The sequence below is a fragment of the Vipera berus genome, assembly GCF_964194415.1.
Source record: "Vipera berus genome assembly, chromosome: 2".
Classification (NCBI taxonomy): Eukaryota; Metazoa; Chordata; class Lepidosauria; order Squamata; family Viperidae; genus Vipera; species Vipera berus.
Window position 1 is genome coordinate 152,613,017 of NC_138203.1, and position 17,749 is coordinate 152,630,765.

The 17,749-nt window shown below is 37.3% G+C and overlaps 1 protein-coding gene across 3 annotated transcripts; it reads right to left on the minus strand.

Moving 5' to 3' along the window:
* Positions 1-67: 67 nt before the first annotated feature.
* Positions 68-17,502, minus strand: CNPY2 (canopy FGF signaling regulator 2). Of its 3 annotated transcripts, XM_081317056.1 has the most exons (7): positions 17,224-17,502; positions 15,230-15,340; positions 12,458-12,573; positions 11,826-11,898; positions 10,778-10,845; positions 9,840-9,936; positions 68-1,215 (listed from the first exon to the last, which is right to left on the minus strand). In XM_081317056.1, the coding sequence occupies exons 2-7, from the start codon at positions 15,315-15,317 to the stop codon at positions 1,172-1,174; spliced, it is 486 nt and encodes a 161-aa protein (XP_081173182.1). In that variant the 5' UTR covers positions 15,318-15,340; positions 17,224-17,502; the 3' UTR covers positions 68-1,171. The 3 variants fall into 3 exon arrangements, with proteins under 3 accessions (XP_081173182.1, XP_081173181.1, XP_081173180.1); XM_081317055.1 differs by lacking the exon at positions 10,778-10,845 and having other exon boundaries at positions 11,701-11,898; positions 17,128-17,496; XM_081317054.1 differs by lacking the exon at positions 10,778-10,845 and having other exon boundaries at positions 11,701-11,898; positions 17,224-17,494.
* Between the last annotated feature and the right edge of the window lie 247 nt (positions 17,503-17,749).

A 17,749-nucleotide genomic window follows, 5' to 3' on the forward strand; every position in this document is an offset into this window, starting at 1 on the left:
TGGTCTATATTGCTCTAATATTCTTTCCAATTAAAAATGGAGGGAAAAAACCAGTAGCCAATTTGAGTAGGTCCCAATTCCAATTTATTATCTTGCCATCACTGGAATGTATTTTGTCCTCTCATGAAAACATAGCTTAAAACAAAACTGTTATAAAACGTGTAAAAAGCCTGTAGAAGAGTACAACTTCTTCCCCATTCTCCAACTGTCTGATGCCCCAAATCAGCAGATTCCTGAATCTCACTCACATCTCACAGCAAGGTAGCAGCCATTTTATATAATAATTTAAAAGACAATAAAAAAAAACTGTTTGTGTGCTTATCACTCCACAAACAGACAATATAGACTGGCTTGCTGTCTGACCTGAATGTTTTGTGTAGATTAGAATCTCTGTAATATGGCCAATCATTCCTAGAGGCCACATTTTGAGGTCAGGTGGCTCTTCACACAACAAAATTAATGTAATAACCAACTGGGTATGTTCCACAAATCCTCCATCTATAGTACGGAGCAATCCCTGTACAGTAACAATGTTATGTGGCCTCCATACGGCCCTCACAACCATAGTTCACAGTTGTGTTGAAGACTGGGGAGGTGCTATACAATGGTCCCCTCTTTGGCTTTATAATGAGGGCATCTCTATAGGTTCTATTTATCTTGCCCATTCAGAGAATGGTTTTACAAATGACTGTCCTGCCCCAGATCTTTAAGAAGACAGGTTCAAGAGTGAGAGTAACATTCACAAGATTCTTCTGTTCAAATTCTATTTTGGAAGTGAATGTTGCTGGAGATAATCTGCAGAGCCACAAAGCATTTTTTACTTTAAAAACTAAAACGCATTAACAGTGTCAATGCTACTGCAAAGTGGACTTTGATAATGATAGAAATCTCTTTCCTTTTACAAAACAATCTAGTAATTAGTGTGTGCTTAAAAAAGACAAATGTTGGATCTATCATCTTCTGTTTGCTTCAGAAAATTCTACAAAGAAACTTGTCCTTGGGATTTCCCCCCCCCCCTCTGATACACAGTCTTCAGTTTCTAGGATGTTCTGCACTTTCCCCCAAATTGAAAGACAACTCCTGGGACAATAATTACAAGGGCTTGTAAAAAGGGATGTAGTCTACAAAGAATTAGGCAAAGTCTTCTACCAGGTCAGTCAACCTTTACACTTCACAGTTCATCATGTGGGAGATGTAAGGCATGGTCACAGAGATCTATAAAAAAGCATAAGTTTTCATTATCACAAGAACTAGAACTTCCAGCTAGCCAGCATGACTAGTTTACACTTATCCAATATAATATTAGTAGCTGTTCCCAAGAATATAATCATAGTAAACATACCTCTACAATCAGCAATTTTTGAATTTGAATTACTTCCCTAGCTGGGCTAATGCCAGGGAATTCTGGAAATTCAAGGCTATCCATCTTTAATTTATCAAGATCTAGAAACACTGTTCTAAATCTAATGTAGCTTGTTTTACTTTGCTAAGCCTGTTTACAAACAAAATCATTATGCTTTGTAAAATATGTAGTATTTACCATTTGCCAATAAAGCCATATGGGGTTTATTCAATCTCAGTTTTAAAAACCACATTTTGCAATCAATTATTTATAGAATCCTGTCAATTATTTTGAATAATTATATACGCATATTTAGATTTTACTTTGATTAATCATGTAAGGGCACTCCAAAAAGACAGCTCTTAAGGTGAAATTATTCTATTTGTGCCTTTTCTTAGGACTAATGTTGTTTATCCCTGCCTGCCTTTTTCCCACCTTAGATTCTGTAATTATAAATCAGCCTGTTTTAAACCTTATCTCCAAATTCTAATAGTGACTCAAATTATTATTATTGGACGGGAGGAAGGCTCATCAAAAAGATGTAATATTTTCATTTTAATTAATCTCTGGTTCCGTAAACCTACAAAATTTATGACCCAGAAATCTTGCCTGCACACCTGCCAGCCCTATTATTTTTTTTCCTGAAAGCCTAGTCTAGTTTAAGAGGCCTACTAACAATTTTTGTATGGAGTTCCATGTACATTTCCTCTTTCGCATTGAAAGCTAGATCACTGATGACTCAGTGACTAGCAGAGGATCAGAGTTTACTGTACTTATTATCTTCCTAATCAGTAGGAATATTTATGACTCTAGCCATGCCACGCAATTCCAAGGGTTCTGGCAAACTGATTATATGGACAGATCATCAGGTGACTATGCAATTGATTTCACTCCACGTCAGTTATTAAGGACACTCCTTCAAGCTGCACTTAAAAGCATTATATGACTCTTAAGAATGTAATTTTCCATAGACTTTTTCCTTTGGCAGGCTTTAGCATAGAAATAAAGGTTTGTATTTTAATTTCTTAGCCAGATGGTACAAAAGACTTATGAAATTGAAATCACAGCCAACAGGAGTTACTACACCATGCTTTAATGGTCAGAAAAAAGCTGCTGCTCTTTGGCTGTAGCACCATGGCAAGTTTCCACTTCTCAAACACAAAAGAGCAAAGGTCAGGTGGAAACAAGCACAGGCAGATACGCAATCCAAAAATAAGTCAATGTTACAGAAAAAGTCAGTTTTCTAAATAGCTTCTTGGCAACTGGATGTTTGTCATCTCCTAGCCAGGAAAATGCACAGAAGGGAAGAAGAGAAAATAATTTATTCTACAAGTTTAAGTTATATAGCATACAGTTATAAAAGACAATAAGCAGTTTTCAATATCCTCCCAATCCAGAGAAAGGTCACATGAGTTTTTAGGGCACTGGGTAAACCTCCACTTTGTAAAAGTGGAGGATCAAATGGAGAGTGGAAACTCTGGTGTACTCTTATACCATTCTCTTGATGTTCCAGGATTCTTCTCCATAGTCATAAAGACTGGAGTTGCTGGAAAGGTTCCCCAACCCTTTTTAAAATCAATATATTTTATTGATTTTTAATATGAATATCTTGATATTTGGTAAACAGCGTGTTGTCTGGGTTTATATTTACAAAGTAATCACTATCTGTTAATTTCTATATTCCAAAATCCACATTTTATGCTTGATTTTCTCTTCTTCCAATAATATTCTCTTTGCAACCTAAATTAATACAATTCTTATCAATTTGGTAGGTATCAATTAAATATAAAGATTTTTCTAAAATTTCTACCAATAATAATCTCACCAATATCATGCTTCTTTTCTATTTGGTCATCTTGGTTGCCTCGTCACAATCCTGTTTACAAATTCTTATTTAAATTCATTTTCCCTACCATGTTCAAAACATTTCTACTGGTTAAAATTTTCCCAGATTTAATTACCCTTAAAGTATTTAAATCTATTTTCATATCTTTAAAAATAAGTAAGAAAAAGACACAAAAGAAAGACATAGAAAAAGATGTGAGAGAGAAAAAGAAAAGAGAAAAAGAGAAAAAAATACTAGTTAAAATATGTATCCCTCTTGAATTAGTATACACTTATTTCCAAATCCTTTGTTCTTTTTACCCATAATTAAACCTAAGTTTAATTTTTAAATGTTCCATTTAATAAATCCAATCGTCTAATCTTTTAACTCTATTCAAAACATTTTTCCCATTTTGAGTTATCCATTGGAATTTTCTTAAAATCAATTACATTTAAATATCTAAAACATTTCCTTTATGTTGATTATCCACACATTTTTATAGTTCTCATATTGAAAAACAAAAGAAAAAAGATACTGTCTTACTTAGAGTTCATCCATCTTAACTAAAATCTTTCAATTTCTTCAGCCATATTCAAACAAGTGTTTAATTTTTAAATATTCCCTCTGATGCACCCCATCATCTAATTCCGCAATTCTCACTTTAGCCCTCTTCTTTTGCCAAGCATCTCTCCCAATCAATATATTCTGTTGCATCAAAGAGTCTTTCCATAATCTTATAAATGTTGTTGTGGATATAGAAGACAAATCAAACATCATGTCTTTGTAAAAAGATTTTGCCCCTTCATATTCATTGAAGATTTCTCTCATCATCCCTTGTCTCCCCATTGCAACGGCTTGCAATCCATTTTGTCAAATCTTTTTCCTTATCCTCAAATTTACTTTGTGATCTTAAGAGTTATCTTTTCAATGTTCAATGATTCTTGTAAGTCCTTCTCCATTTGAGTCTCCACTAGCTTATGTTCAGTTGTCTGCTTTACATGATCCCTCTCATTTTTTTGTTTTCTGATCATTTGATTGTTGTGATGTTAAATTGAGAATGCATTCATTTAAATTTTCAAATTCATTTTTAATTTCCTCACGGTTTGAAGTTAATATCATTTGCATTTGTTGTAACAGAACAAATATTTCCTCCTGGTAAGTATTTATTTTTTCTTGGTATGTTCTTTCTGCAGATCTCTGATGCTCCATAATGACCAAAAGTCCTTTCTCTGCCAATCACTTTAAAGTCGCAATTTAAAAAATATTTATAATCCAGGAAGGTCAATTTTTTCTAAGTTTTGTAGCTGTCACTTTGTAGATAGTCCAGCTGCTTTTTGTTTAATCAACACCTTGAAGGTTGCAACAACAGGCTTCTCTTTCTGGGCTGTATATTTAGGGCAGTATTTTCATCCACCACTAAATGTCAGCACCAGTCCATCTTTCAATTTTTCCCTCCTAACCTTAATTCACCGCTTCTGTTTAGAGGAGGGTGGAACAAAGACACCCCTCCCTCACTTTCGGAGGATTTTTACTTCTGGGTTTTTTTCTTTTTTTCTCAGGAAATCAGTCAGGTAGAAGAGAGAATATCAATATTCTTACCCAGTTCACTCACACTGTTTACAATCACGCTTAGTTTAGTGCTTTTTGGCTTCGGCTGCATGTAGCTTGGGCTAGATTCATGAATGATGCTAGCCTTGCTTCTATCGGTTTTTAGAGAGCTTTTCCCAGACATCCGGATCGACCACCGTCTCCTCAGGATCGGCGGGGCTTCCCTCCTTCCTTGCCACCTCTCCAGGGTGGCTTTGGAACCATTTAGGGTCCCCAAAAATCAGCCGTAGGGATCGGATCGTCTCGATCCCTTGGCTGATGCACTAGCTGCGCAGAACTGGAAGCCAGGCTCCCCAACCCTTATTGTGCATAACTGATTTTATGAGACTCCTCATAAAATATTACAGTTTGATTGGTCAGGCTAAAATTTGAAATCAGCCAATTAGAAGTAGAAATGCCAAAGAGAAAAACAGCAAAAGATTTTAAAAGTATATTCATTTCTTGCTTTGTTTTTTTCTAATCATAATTTTATTAAAGATTATAATTGCAACAGAAAAAAATAATACAAGCTGGAAAAAGAATAAAAAAGTAGAAAGTGCAGAAAAGAAAAATGGGGAAAAAGAGAAAGAGATAGAAAAAATAATATAGTAAAGAAAAAGAAAATATATAAAGAATTGATTTCCCAACTTCATCACAAGTATAAACAATTTTAGTAACTTATCACCTTCTCTTAAAATACAGCAAATGATCTCTTCTTCCCATGTCCTATCACTTATTTATAAACAAATCCATAAATCTCATCATTTCAGTCCTATTGTCCATTGGGGTTACCAGAGATAACATATCTATTTTAACCTCAATCAAATAAACCAACTTTATATTCCTTCTAACAATCTTGACATTTAATTCCTTCAAATGTCATAGAACTTGTTTTCTTTTCAATTTTACCTTGTCCGTTCTCAAAAAGTTATTCAAAACATTAACATGCTTTTTATAAATCCAATATAGTAAAATTATCCAAGTCATTCTCTTGGTTTGTTATTTGTGTAGTTTTAAATTATGCTCTTCGGCTTTGAAACGGAGATGAGCACCGGCCCCTAGAGTCGGAAACGACTAGCATGCATGTGCGGGGGAACCTTTACCTTTTTTTTTAAATTATTAAGACATCAGCTGATTTCTTTTGTATGCCCAGAGTAACACATTTTACCATGTCATTCTTATAGCCTGTCATTTTAAAAATCCTGTTTCAAGTCAGTCTTGAAACTGTAGGTCCACTAAAGAAAGAAGATGGCGAGGAAATAACAGGCAACAGGGAAAAAGCAGAGCTGCTTAACTCATACTTTGCATCACTCTTCACACAAAAAGAAACTATAGCCCAACATAGTCCCCCTCTAGAAAAACCACTGCAAAAGACAAATTAGAAACAAAAATTAAAATAAGCAAGAAAATGGTAAGAGAAAACCTATCCAACCATGACAAATATAAATCACCAAGGCCTGACAGATTACATCTCAGAATTCTGAAGGAGCTGGCCGATGTTATCTCAGAACCATTGCACCACATCTTCAAAAATCCTGGAGCACTGGGGAAGTACCTGAGGATTGGGAAATGGCTGATGTGGTTCCCATCTTCAAGAAACGGGAAAAAAACTGACCCAGGAAACTACAGAGCAATCAGTTTAACATCAATACCTGGGAAGATCCTAGAAAAGATAATCAAAAAACAAAACTACGAACAACCAGAAGCAAATAAAGTTATAACTAGTAGCCAGCACGGGTTTGTTAAAAATAGATCATGCCAAACCAATCTTATTTCATTCTTCAACCAAGTGACTAAACTAATAGACCAGTGATATACTGTGGACATAGTGTACTTAGACTTCAGTAAGGCATTTGATAAAGTAGACCACAATCTACCCCTTGGTAGGTTAGAAAAAGGTGGAATAGACAACATCACCACCAGATGGATCTGTAGCTGGCTGGCAAACCATAGTCAACGAGTAGTCCTCAACGGCACTACATCCACATGGAGAGAAGTAAGCAATGGAGTACCACAAGGCTCCGTCTCGGGCCCAGTACTCTTCAGTATCTTCATCAATGACTCAGATGAGGGAATTGAAGGGGAACTCATCAATTTTGCAGATAACACCGAACTGGCAGGAGTAGCCAACACTTCAGAAGACAAACTCAGGATCCAAAAAGATCTTGACAAACTTGAACTATGGGCCCTATGCAACAAAATGAGTTTCAATGTGGAGAAAAGCAAAGTTTTACATTTAGGCAGGGAAAATCAAAGGTACAAGTACAGATTGGGCAAGACCTGGCTTAAAAAGAGTAGCTGTGAGAGGGACCTTGGAGTCCTAGTGGAAAATCACTTAACCTTGAACCAGCACTGTGCAGCAGCCACCAAAAAAGCTAATACAATCCTGGGTTGTATAAACAGAGGCATAGAATCAAGATCACGCGAGGTATTAGTACCGCTTTATAAAACCCTAGTAAGACCACACCTGGAATACTTCAGCCAATTTTGGTTACCATATCACAAAAAAGATGAGAGTTTGGAAAAAAATCAGAGAAGAGCAACTAGATGATCGAAGGTTTGGAGGCTAAAACATACGAAGAATGCTGCAGGACTTGGGTTTGACTAGTCTAAAGAAAAGAAGAAATAGGGGAGACATGATAACAGTATTCCAGTATTTGAGGGGCTGCCACAAAGACAAGGGGGGTCACGTTATTCACCAAAGCACCAGAGGGCAGGACAAGAAACAATGGTTCGAAACTGACCAAAGAGAGAAGCAACCTGGAATTAAGGAGAAACTTCCTGACAGTGAGGACAATTAACCAGTGGAATAGCTTGCCCCCAGAAATTGTGGGTACTCCATCACTGGAGATTTTTAAAAAGAGGCTAGATAGTCACTTGTCTGAGATGGTATAGGTTCTCCTGCTTGAGCAGGGGCTACACTAGAAGACCTACTCTACTCTACTCTACTCTACTCTACTCTACTCTACTCTACTCTACTCTACTCTACTCTACTCTAGATCTTGTCCGAATGAGTACACAGGTCTTCAATAATTCCTCTCTAGACAAGGAAAGGAATTGAGATTTCCCACAAGTGGTCCAGACAGCAGGTCTCCAGAAGGTTTAGAGCTATAGTTGAAGAGAGAATAAATCTGTTTGGTACTGGCGGTTGGTACCTCTGAAATACTAAGTTAATATACTTCACTTTCTAATCACTGACAGAAATTTATTAACTGCTTTTCAGATATTAGGAACCTTTTGATAGACAGATTTTACAGGACTGAGTTTTCTTCAATCCTTAGTGAAACAAGCTTTAATTACAGGTTTACAAATGTAAAAAAATGGAATAAGCAGCAGCAGGGTGATTAAAACTTTGATTTTAGAAAGTTACAGATTAAGGGTCTAGACCAGGGGTCGGCAACCTCGGCTCTTTTATGACTCGTGGACTTCAACTCCCAGAATTCCTGAGCCAGCTATGCTGGCTCAGGAATTCTGGGAATTGAAGTCCACGAGTCATAAAAGAGCCGAGGTTGCCGACCCCTGGTCTAGACTCTAGATAAATTTGAAATACGATTTTGGAATTAAAAAAGAATCCTGTCTGTGGGAAAATGATTTTTTTTTAAAAAATATAAGACTTTAAACATTGGACACTAGAGGGAATTAAAAGGACCTTAAATTAAAAGGAATTAAAAGGAATTGGAAATATTACAATTAAAGAGAATACTCAATCTTGATTTACAATTGCAGAATGAAGCAAAATATTTTAACATTGGACATATTGAAAGATATTTTTGAACAACGGACCCAGAAGTTAATGTTAATAGTATCTTTTCTTGCCTTATCATATTCATTTGTGTGCTATTGCTTCTCCAAGGAGCTTGGGATGGTATAGATGAATTTTTTTCCCTCAACTCTTTATATTTTATGCAAGAGGTAAGTCTGGCTGAAAAGAAAATCACTAGCTCAAAGCTACAAGGGTATTCACAGACCGAAAAGGATTTCAACTGTTACCTCAGCCCAAAAAAGAGCTGGTCCTCAGTCTGTTGAAAGCTACCTAGAATTCTGACCTGCAATTTAAAATGGTTACTTTTGGTGTGATGTCTGAAATGAAGTATAGATGTACAACTACAATATCAGGAACAGGGACTTTTTCTATTAAGGGATGTCTTCTATCGGGAGTGCCACATCTAGGTTAAAAGCCAGATTCAAAATTAAGCATAGGCAACATTTTTCCTTTCCTTCTGCCTTATTTTACCTCTTTATTTATTTATTACACATCTATTGATTTAGAAAAAACATACACTGTGAACAAGATTGAATTATATTTGCATTCACCAACCAACAAAACATTGCATAAGGGCTCACTACTAAAGAAGTACATTGAGATAATTTGGTCACATAGAGAAAATGAATGAAGATTCAATTAGAAAAAAAGATAAAAGATTGAATTAGTTGAAAGGAAGGGAAAGACAGGAAACTCATTACTGGATGGAGTTGATGGTATCATGAAAAAGAGAGAAGTTTAAAGAACAAACACGCAACACATGAAGCAGTGTATGTATGTGGAGGTAATAACAGAAGAGGTGTTTTCATTTTATATATATACTTAAATACCTAAGAACAGTACAATACCTAAGAACTGCACAGTGTTGTTTTTGGTGAGACGTGCGATTAAATAAATGAGATAAATAAAAAAATATCAAAACTTTTCTGAAAAACCCCCAGAAGTGGTCTCCTAGCAGCTACCAGCTAAAATATTTTTCAAGTATTTTAATAATATTTTAAAATTATAAGTCAGTTGACCAAGAACAGTCATCCAAGAACTCGAGGCAACATACAGTGGAGTCCCTCTTTCTATTTCCCCTACAATGACCACCCTATGAGTAGAATGAGCTGAGAAAACGATGGCCAAAGTCAACCAGGAAGCTTTCACGCTTGAGTACATATGGACTGCATCTTTTTATTACTGATTAGCATGCTTTTAATTTGCCAATCAGCAAAAGACTACAGACCGGTTTCTGCCTTATTTACCCCACAGATGGACAAATAAAGCCATGACAGAGGATATTTTTTTAAACTCAACAGTGCTTCTGATTTTGTGCTTACCTGTCCGTTTGCTGCACAGCCGGTCCTTGACATTTTCTGCCTCATGGGAAAAAAATTCCATGAGCTCATCTTCGTACTCTTCAGCTATTTTCTCGCACTGTGAGGAGAACCAAGGAATTCAACTGAGCAGCTTTTTCATACCTTTGCTTCTTATTCTCCCAGATCTATTGGCCAATTAAGCCAATTTTGAAGCCCAGCAAACCTAGACCAACTCAACTCAAGGCAATTGCCACAACTCTCTCCTTCTGCCAAACTGCACTAGAGAGAAAACACAGTTCATTGGGAGGAAGGGGAGGTAGTTAAGTGGCATAATACAACCTATTCTTTTCAGAAGCTTGTTGTTATTGTTGTTGTTAGTTGCGAAGTCGTGTCCGACCCATCGTGACCCTATGGACAATGTTCCTCCAGTCCTTCCTGTCCTCTACCATCTTCTGGAGTCCATCTAAGCTCACGCCTACTGCTTCAGTGACTCCATCCAGCCACCTCATTCTCTGTCGTCCCCTTCTTCTATTGCCCTCAACCTTTCCCAGCATGAGGCTCTTCTCCAGTGAGTCCTTCCTTTTCATTAGGTGGCCAAAGTATTTGAGGTTTTTTTTTCAGAAGCTATCAACAGGTTATTCTGACTTTCTTGATGTAATCCCATTAATTATATGTGGAAGTCAAATATGTATGTCTTCACAACTCTCCAAATTTCCCTCGACAAACAGAACAAGCACAGAACACATGGGCAATAAGATTGTGTATGCTTAGAAAATGATTTGGAAAAGGTGCGTCAGCACACAAGAACAGGAGTACAGCACTTCCTTAAATCAGCTGTCTTTTTTTAGGCTTCCACGCAGAAGTTGCATCAAGGACATGGCCACCTTAATGAATTGGCTGACTAAAGCAGCTACATAATTTTCAACTTTGGCTATGTTAAAGCGGTATTATGCTCTTACATTTTCTGAATCAACTTTCTTGAAGCAGGCAGAGCTTTTGCTGGTCCTACACTTGAGAAACAGCAATGCTAAGAAAAAGACAGACAATCATGTAGCTCTTGATTTATGCAAGGAAAAAATTCCAAACGTTTTAGAGGCACAAGGGAAAGAAGATGGCCCTGTTATTTTATAAAGTTCCCCCTAAGATATACTTGTATTTTCATAGAGCTACTCTGCATGTGAATCACGGACTACAACGGAGTTCAGCAATGTCTCAGAAATCAATGTTGCTTCCTCAATCTATCTTTCACAGCATGCAACCATAATTTGGCTATAGCCATAAAGTTATAAGTAGCACGTCAGCAGTTTGTCACCATAACCCTTCACTACTAATATCTTATAAGAGGAAAACTGTTAGTCTATGGCATAAGGCATAAGCTTTCATAAGTTGCACTCACTTCACCAGATGCATAAATAGCTAGACTGTTGTAAAATATAAACTGGGATGAAGCGGGAATGGTTATACAGCTACAGATTACATGTGAGACAGATTACAAGTAAAGTAATCAAATAAAAAAAGGCAGAAGGTTAAAAATCCATTGTGTCTTTTCCAGATCTTCTGAAATCTTATGTATGCAAGTTGAACAATTTCTTGCTAAGCTGTGAAGCTTGTCTTTCATTAGCAGTTGCTGGTAAAGTTAAGGAGAAGATCTACTGGATTGTACTGAATAATTACTACAAGAGAATGTTTGCATTTATGTCTCACTCATATGTTTCTGTAGGTATCTGGTTGTACGCTGTTAGAACAGAATAATGAACTAAAATGCCTCTCCTGGTCTAGTGTGTGGCTCTTATATTCTACAGAAAAGTGATACATCATAATTAGGAGCATCTAAAAGAAAGGACATCTTTCCTAATCTAGCTTTGCCTTCTGGATCACTTACTGCAAACTTCAAGTTTGATGTCACATCACCATCAAATTTGGTTTCAGAAAGATCCATCTTGGTCCCATCAAAGGAGACCACTCTGACATAATTCTTCCGGCGAGTTGAAGGATCCACCTTCTCACCATAGTTATTCATGTTTTCACAGATGTTCTCCAGCAACTCCATCAGGTGAGCCTCAGATCTGGCGTAGGGCACCTAAGAGCAAATTAATACTTCCTTTAAATAGATGACAGAAGCTCTCCCTGTCTATCAGAGACAACTGCAAATTCTGGCACAAGAGATACAAAGTATGATCTGTAAATATTAGAAAACTCTCACAAATGCTATAGAAGAATAATCATCAGGTTCTTCATAAGTAAAATGATTTCTTAACTTACTTATTATTTTTGCAGATGTAATTGTTTTTAAGTAGACAATGGACCACTAAATTTTAATCCACTATGTTTTGACTGTAGGTTACCATATGTTTACAGTATGATATAATCTTCTGACTATAATTTTCGGATGGTGCTCCAACATTTTCATCAATATTGAAATAAAAAGAAAAGCTCTTAATTATATCATTCACAATATATTGGGTATGACATTGGCAGGGGAAAACATGGTAAAAAGAAACTCTAAAACTCTTTCATCAGAAATTTAAAATCTTCCCTCACATGAGCTTTTTAACCATTTCACAGTTTGCCCATTTCAGCCATTGAAATGGAAGTTTTCAAAGATTCAACTAATCTATGTCAAGTATGGAATGTATTACCTCTACTATGGACTGGCTTCCATCAGGATTAATGCGGAAGGAGCCTACTTGGATAGTTTTTTTCAGATCTACTCGAGATATTTCCCATTCCAGCTCATCCACCAGAGCACGGCATGCTAAAAGCAAACATCATTTAGGAATCAGTGAGATGATTATCAAGAACAATACAATTATCTATAGAACAGTTAAGGGACAATTTTAATAGGGATTTTCCATTTTTTGTGGTGCTGGACTGAATCACCAGATCTTTTACAAACCTATAATCACAGCTGAAGATCTCAGCAAATAAACAAAGGAGAGTAAATTAGTGTTACCAAACTCAGATTAAACTAAATTTCAAAGCAGCTTTTCCTTTTCATTGTCAGTCAAATGGCCATCTGTCCCATTTTAACCTTTCTTTCTTTCTTTTTCTTCTTTCTAGCTACCCATCACTTAGGCATTAACTCCATGATTTTCCTCTGATGCTCAGAACACTCTTCAGCATTTGGCAGCTGAATAAATGCATTATTTATAACACAGTATGCTGCAGATGGAATCATTGCTAGGGACTGTCTCTATGCCTAGTAACAAATGTATTTAGTAGTAACCTCAACAAAGAATTTAGAGTCTATGTTAGAAAAGGAAATATAAACAGCAAATTCTTCTTTGCCTTCAGTACCAATTGCAATATTATTTTTATTATTATTACTATATTTTTATCAACATACATATATTCTGGTAAATGAGGACCCAGATTGTTGGGGACAATAAGCTGACTTTGTAATAATGCCACTTGGGGGGGAGCGAAAGCCCTAATAAGCAGGCATATACATAGAATGAAGGCTATTGCTAAGCACATTTGATTTGTGCTTAGATTGTAAGCCGCCCTGAGTCTTCGGAAAAGGGCGGGATATAAATGGGATTAAAATAAAATAAAAATAAAAAAACTCAAGGCAGTAAACATACCTAATAGTCCTACCTCCTATTTTCTCCAAAACAACAATAGCTTTGTGAGGTGGGTTGGGCTGAGAGACAGTGCCTGGCTCAAAGTCACCCAGCCAGCTTTCATGATTAAAGCGGGGGGGGGGGGGGTAGTTTCTAGAAATTCCTAGTTTCTAGGCCAGCATCTTAACCACTAGATGAAGTAAGTTCCTTTTCCTACTCTTTTCCTCTACTAATAAGCAAGCAGGATTACAACAGATAATGCTTTACATCAGTAGCTAGGATGCAAGACAAAAGGAATAGCAGGAAAAGGATGGTGTTAATACGATCCCTGCCTGAAGGTATTTTCTAGGATAGGTCTAATAATCTTGCTTCTCAAGTTAAATAAAATACTTCTGCACATATGTAGAACTAAGCAACCTACAGCTCTCCAAATATTGGAGAACATCAGTTCCCAGTTATGGTTTCCTTGTTAAGAGGAAAATATGTTTCAAATACGTAGCATAAAACATCCAGTGTGCAAACAACTATGAGAAATGATATGCAGTTCAGTTGTTAAGTGACATCATTGGCACTATCCTGTGACCTCAAACAGTTATTTGGAAGCCAGTTTTCAGCAGCCTTTTTACATATGCCATGCAGAATTTGAATGAAAGCCAACTGTTTAGTCTACAAAGAAAAATGGGGAAATACTTCTGCAATTAGATGGGAGAGGCTATTGTCTGAGGGAAGCATTAGGCTTTGAAGAATTTATCTAGAAGGAAAGCAAGGACTGAAGGGTAAATTCTACTAGCCCTGCCAAATAAATTCATTCTAGCATAAGTGAAGACATAAGGCACAAGGCTTTTTAATCCTTTTCTGTCAGTAGATTGTAACAAGGTTTTGGTTTAATGTAGCATGTTAACTATTCAGTCATAAGATATGGGCAAAAGACTTTTAATAATGCATTTGCTCAACTATCTCAGCTGCTGGTCCACGAGCAAACAGCTTAAGTGCATGTTTGTATAAGCAGAGGAATATATTTTGCTGCAAAGAAAGTAACATGTGTATCAAATGATGGGTTTTTTTAGACAAGAGAATTCCAGGGACTAGATGAGAAACTGCAAAGAGCTAGGCTAAGCCTCTCTGTGCCATCCTTTTCTATCTTCTTATAAGATCTTGAGTCGACCTTCTATTTCCACATAACAGTTTATTAATTTATTTATTAAATTTACATGCTGCCCGTTTCAGAGTGACTCTAGGTAACTTACAAAATGATAAAAAGGTAGATATGGATAGTTAAAATTAATGAGAATTAGAGACTAAAAACCAAGGAGATGGATTGCATAGGGATGGGGTCTTACCCTGTCAACCACTTCTAACACATAGCATCCCTGTTGGAGCCTCAAGCCAACTGGCAGAGCCAGGTATTAAGGCCCTACTAGACAGCCAGAAAGACTGAGGCAGATCTCACCTCCAGTGGCAGAATCTTCCAAAGGACGGGGCCACAGCGGAAAAGGCTTTTCTCCTAGACTCTGTTAGCCAAAGGGGGCCACAGCGAGCCTCCTTCACTGGAGTAAATGGGGCAGGACTTCAAGATACCTGGACCCATGCCATAAGGGCTTTAAAGGTAATAACCAAACCCTGAATAGAACAGTGAGAGAATAACATGTAATATATACACAAATACACACACACAGAAGTGACATCTCTTCACTCGAAAATATAATTGAACCAAGCAGCCCTGGTATTCCTTAGAAGTCAGTGTGAAAATATTTTCCAGAAAATGCACATTTTAAAAGCCACAGTGATTTTTTTCTGTTTTAAAATGTACTCTAACAACTCATTAATTTTAAAAATAGCTTAATTTACCTCCACAGCGGAGATCTTGGCTCTTCTGGGTGCAAACACTACTCAATAACAATAACAGGCAGACAGTGCTTGAAATCCAATCATTCATCTTTCTAGGTATGGGCAAGCAACCTGCAAAGTCAGATGTTAAGTTCAAGATGCATGAATGCTCTTTTTGGGGGGGATGGGGTGGGGGTGGGGGGAAGGATCCTTAACCCAAAAGCAAGCTTCTGCAAGGCCTCAGAATCTCATCCTCATCTCACAAAACACTATATGCATGAGTTAAAACATCAAATCAATGCCTGTACTCAGCCAGACTCTAGTACCATTTATTATACAAAGCTGCATTGTGAAAGGTAGCAGTTAGTCATTGAGTTCAGGTATAGAATACAAAGTACCTTTTGTGCAACAGGCCAAAAGGCAGCAATTAGAGCTGCAAGTTCCCAGTTATTTGCTTATGTTTAACTATAGTAGTCAGAACTGTAAAATGTTTGCTAGCTTGCTATGCTTTCTATAGAGAATCGAATTAAAAGTAATCTCTTATATGCCTAACATATAAAAAATGAAGGACAAAATGTATTTGGTAAATATAGTAAACATTTTCCAAACAGAACAGAGCCCACTGAAGGTAATATTCATGCTTATCTAATCAATTAAAACCTAGCAAAGGATGATCCAGAATACATCTCAGCTACTAAACATTACTGGATCTTCAAATGAAATCTTTAATTACTTTATTCTTTCCTAATTCATTCTCTGATTTCAATGATCTTCCCATTTTTCAGTTGCCACGATCCATTTTGTAGACCCCTAACCACCAAATTTCTTGAACCTCATAATAATCTAACTCACCCCAAACCAAGTTTCATCATAGAACTACACCAGTTCAGATGCACGTGCTGTTTTACAATGTGGAGGAAAGAAGCACATCACAGAGGCAGCAAGATTTTTTAGGTACATTTTATTTCTACACATAGACATTATTTTTTAATTGGGGATGCTGAAAAGTGCAGTCTGAAGTGAAACTGGTGAGTCCTAAATCTCAAAGCTGTTACTTGCAGTTTTTGGCTGCTACTGTTTATTTACCTTGATAAAAATGTCTGAGTTAAAAACCAGAGTTGAATCATACGTGTAGCTTGACTCACACCCAAGGACAAATTAAATTCTCACCACCAAGCTTGGTAATTCTAGCATGTTTTTAAATTGTGATTTTAATTTTTTGCAGCTAGACTTAATTTTATTTTATTTTAATTTTATATTGTATTGTTTTTAAATTTTGCCTTGTAAACCGCCCTGAGTCCTTTGGGAGTAGGGCGGTACATAAACCGAATAAATAAATAAATAAATAAATGTATTTTATTAGTAAGTTGAGGAAAGATATTGACCAGGGTTTACAGGCAACTAGGTAATTATGATATTTAGGACAGATTATGCTATCAAAACATTGATAATTTGCTTTTGCTCTTTTTTTACAGCAATTCTTTAACACCCCCTACACACACACCCTCCCAAGACTGAAAATGTTACTTCTATTCTTGCATTTTTGGAGCTATCCAGCATAGGTGTTTTTGCCAGAGGATTTTCTCCAGGGTTTGGGTAACAGCCCGTTAAATTCAACCAACACGTCCAAGAGTCAGAATGAAATTGGCAATCTAATTTCCCTCTCGAAATTCGAGTGTAGGATTGAGTGCTCATGTGTTCATAACAGAAGCACCGCTTATATATGTATTCCAACTATTTTGCATATATTATCTCAATGATCTTTAGAAACAACAACTCTGAAAAGACAGGCCACTATTATTCGTCCCCACTGCGCAAATCGGGAGCCAAACTTCAGAGCCCCGCCGCCTTACCAAAGGCATTCGGTGCCCTGCGTGGCAGAGCCGAATTCAGGACTAGAAACTTCTACACTTACTTACTTCATTACATCAACTTATAAGTGCTACCCCCTATTACTTCTCCCTAGATTAGGTGCCCCGTTTCCAAGCTCATCGCTCCCGCTATTTAGCTCTCACCGGCGTCCCCCACAGCGGACCCTCGCGCTCCCGAGTCCCCCACTCAGTGCCGGTTAGAGGCGCTTTCCCAGTCTTCTTCCCTCCGGGGTGGCTAACATCCGCCTGTTTTTTTTTCTTTTTTTCACGACCTGATTTCATTTCCTCAGTCGCGCTTGGAAACAACCACTCCTAATCTCTGCTCCGCTCTTCTTCTTGCAACAGCCATTTGCGAGACCTTGAGAGCAGCGTCTTTTAAGCGCAGGCGCTTCTAAGCCGACTCGTTTTTTTCAAAAGGACCCTTCAAGCCCCCCCACCCCGGCCCACGTGGCAAGCAAAGCAGCAAAGTGGCAGTGATAGGCGGGGTTAGGTTGGTAAAAGGCTGAACCTTGAAGGACGGGAGTGGGTGTGCTCAGATCTCCCGAAAGTACGGATCTAGGGAAGTTTTAGCCTCAACTACTAACTTCTCTCACCCGTAAAAATAGAAAAGATGACATAGGCCAGGGGTCTTCAAACTTGGCCCTTTTAGAAGTCCACAAGTCATAAAAGG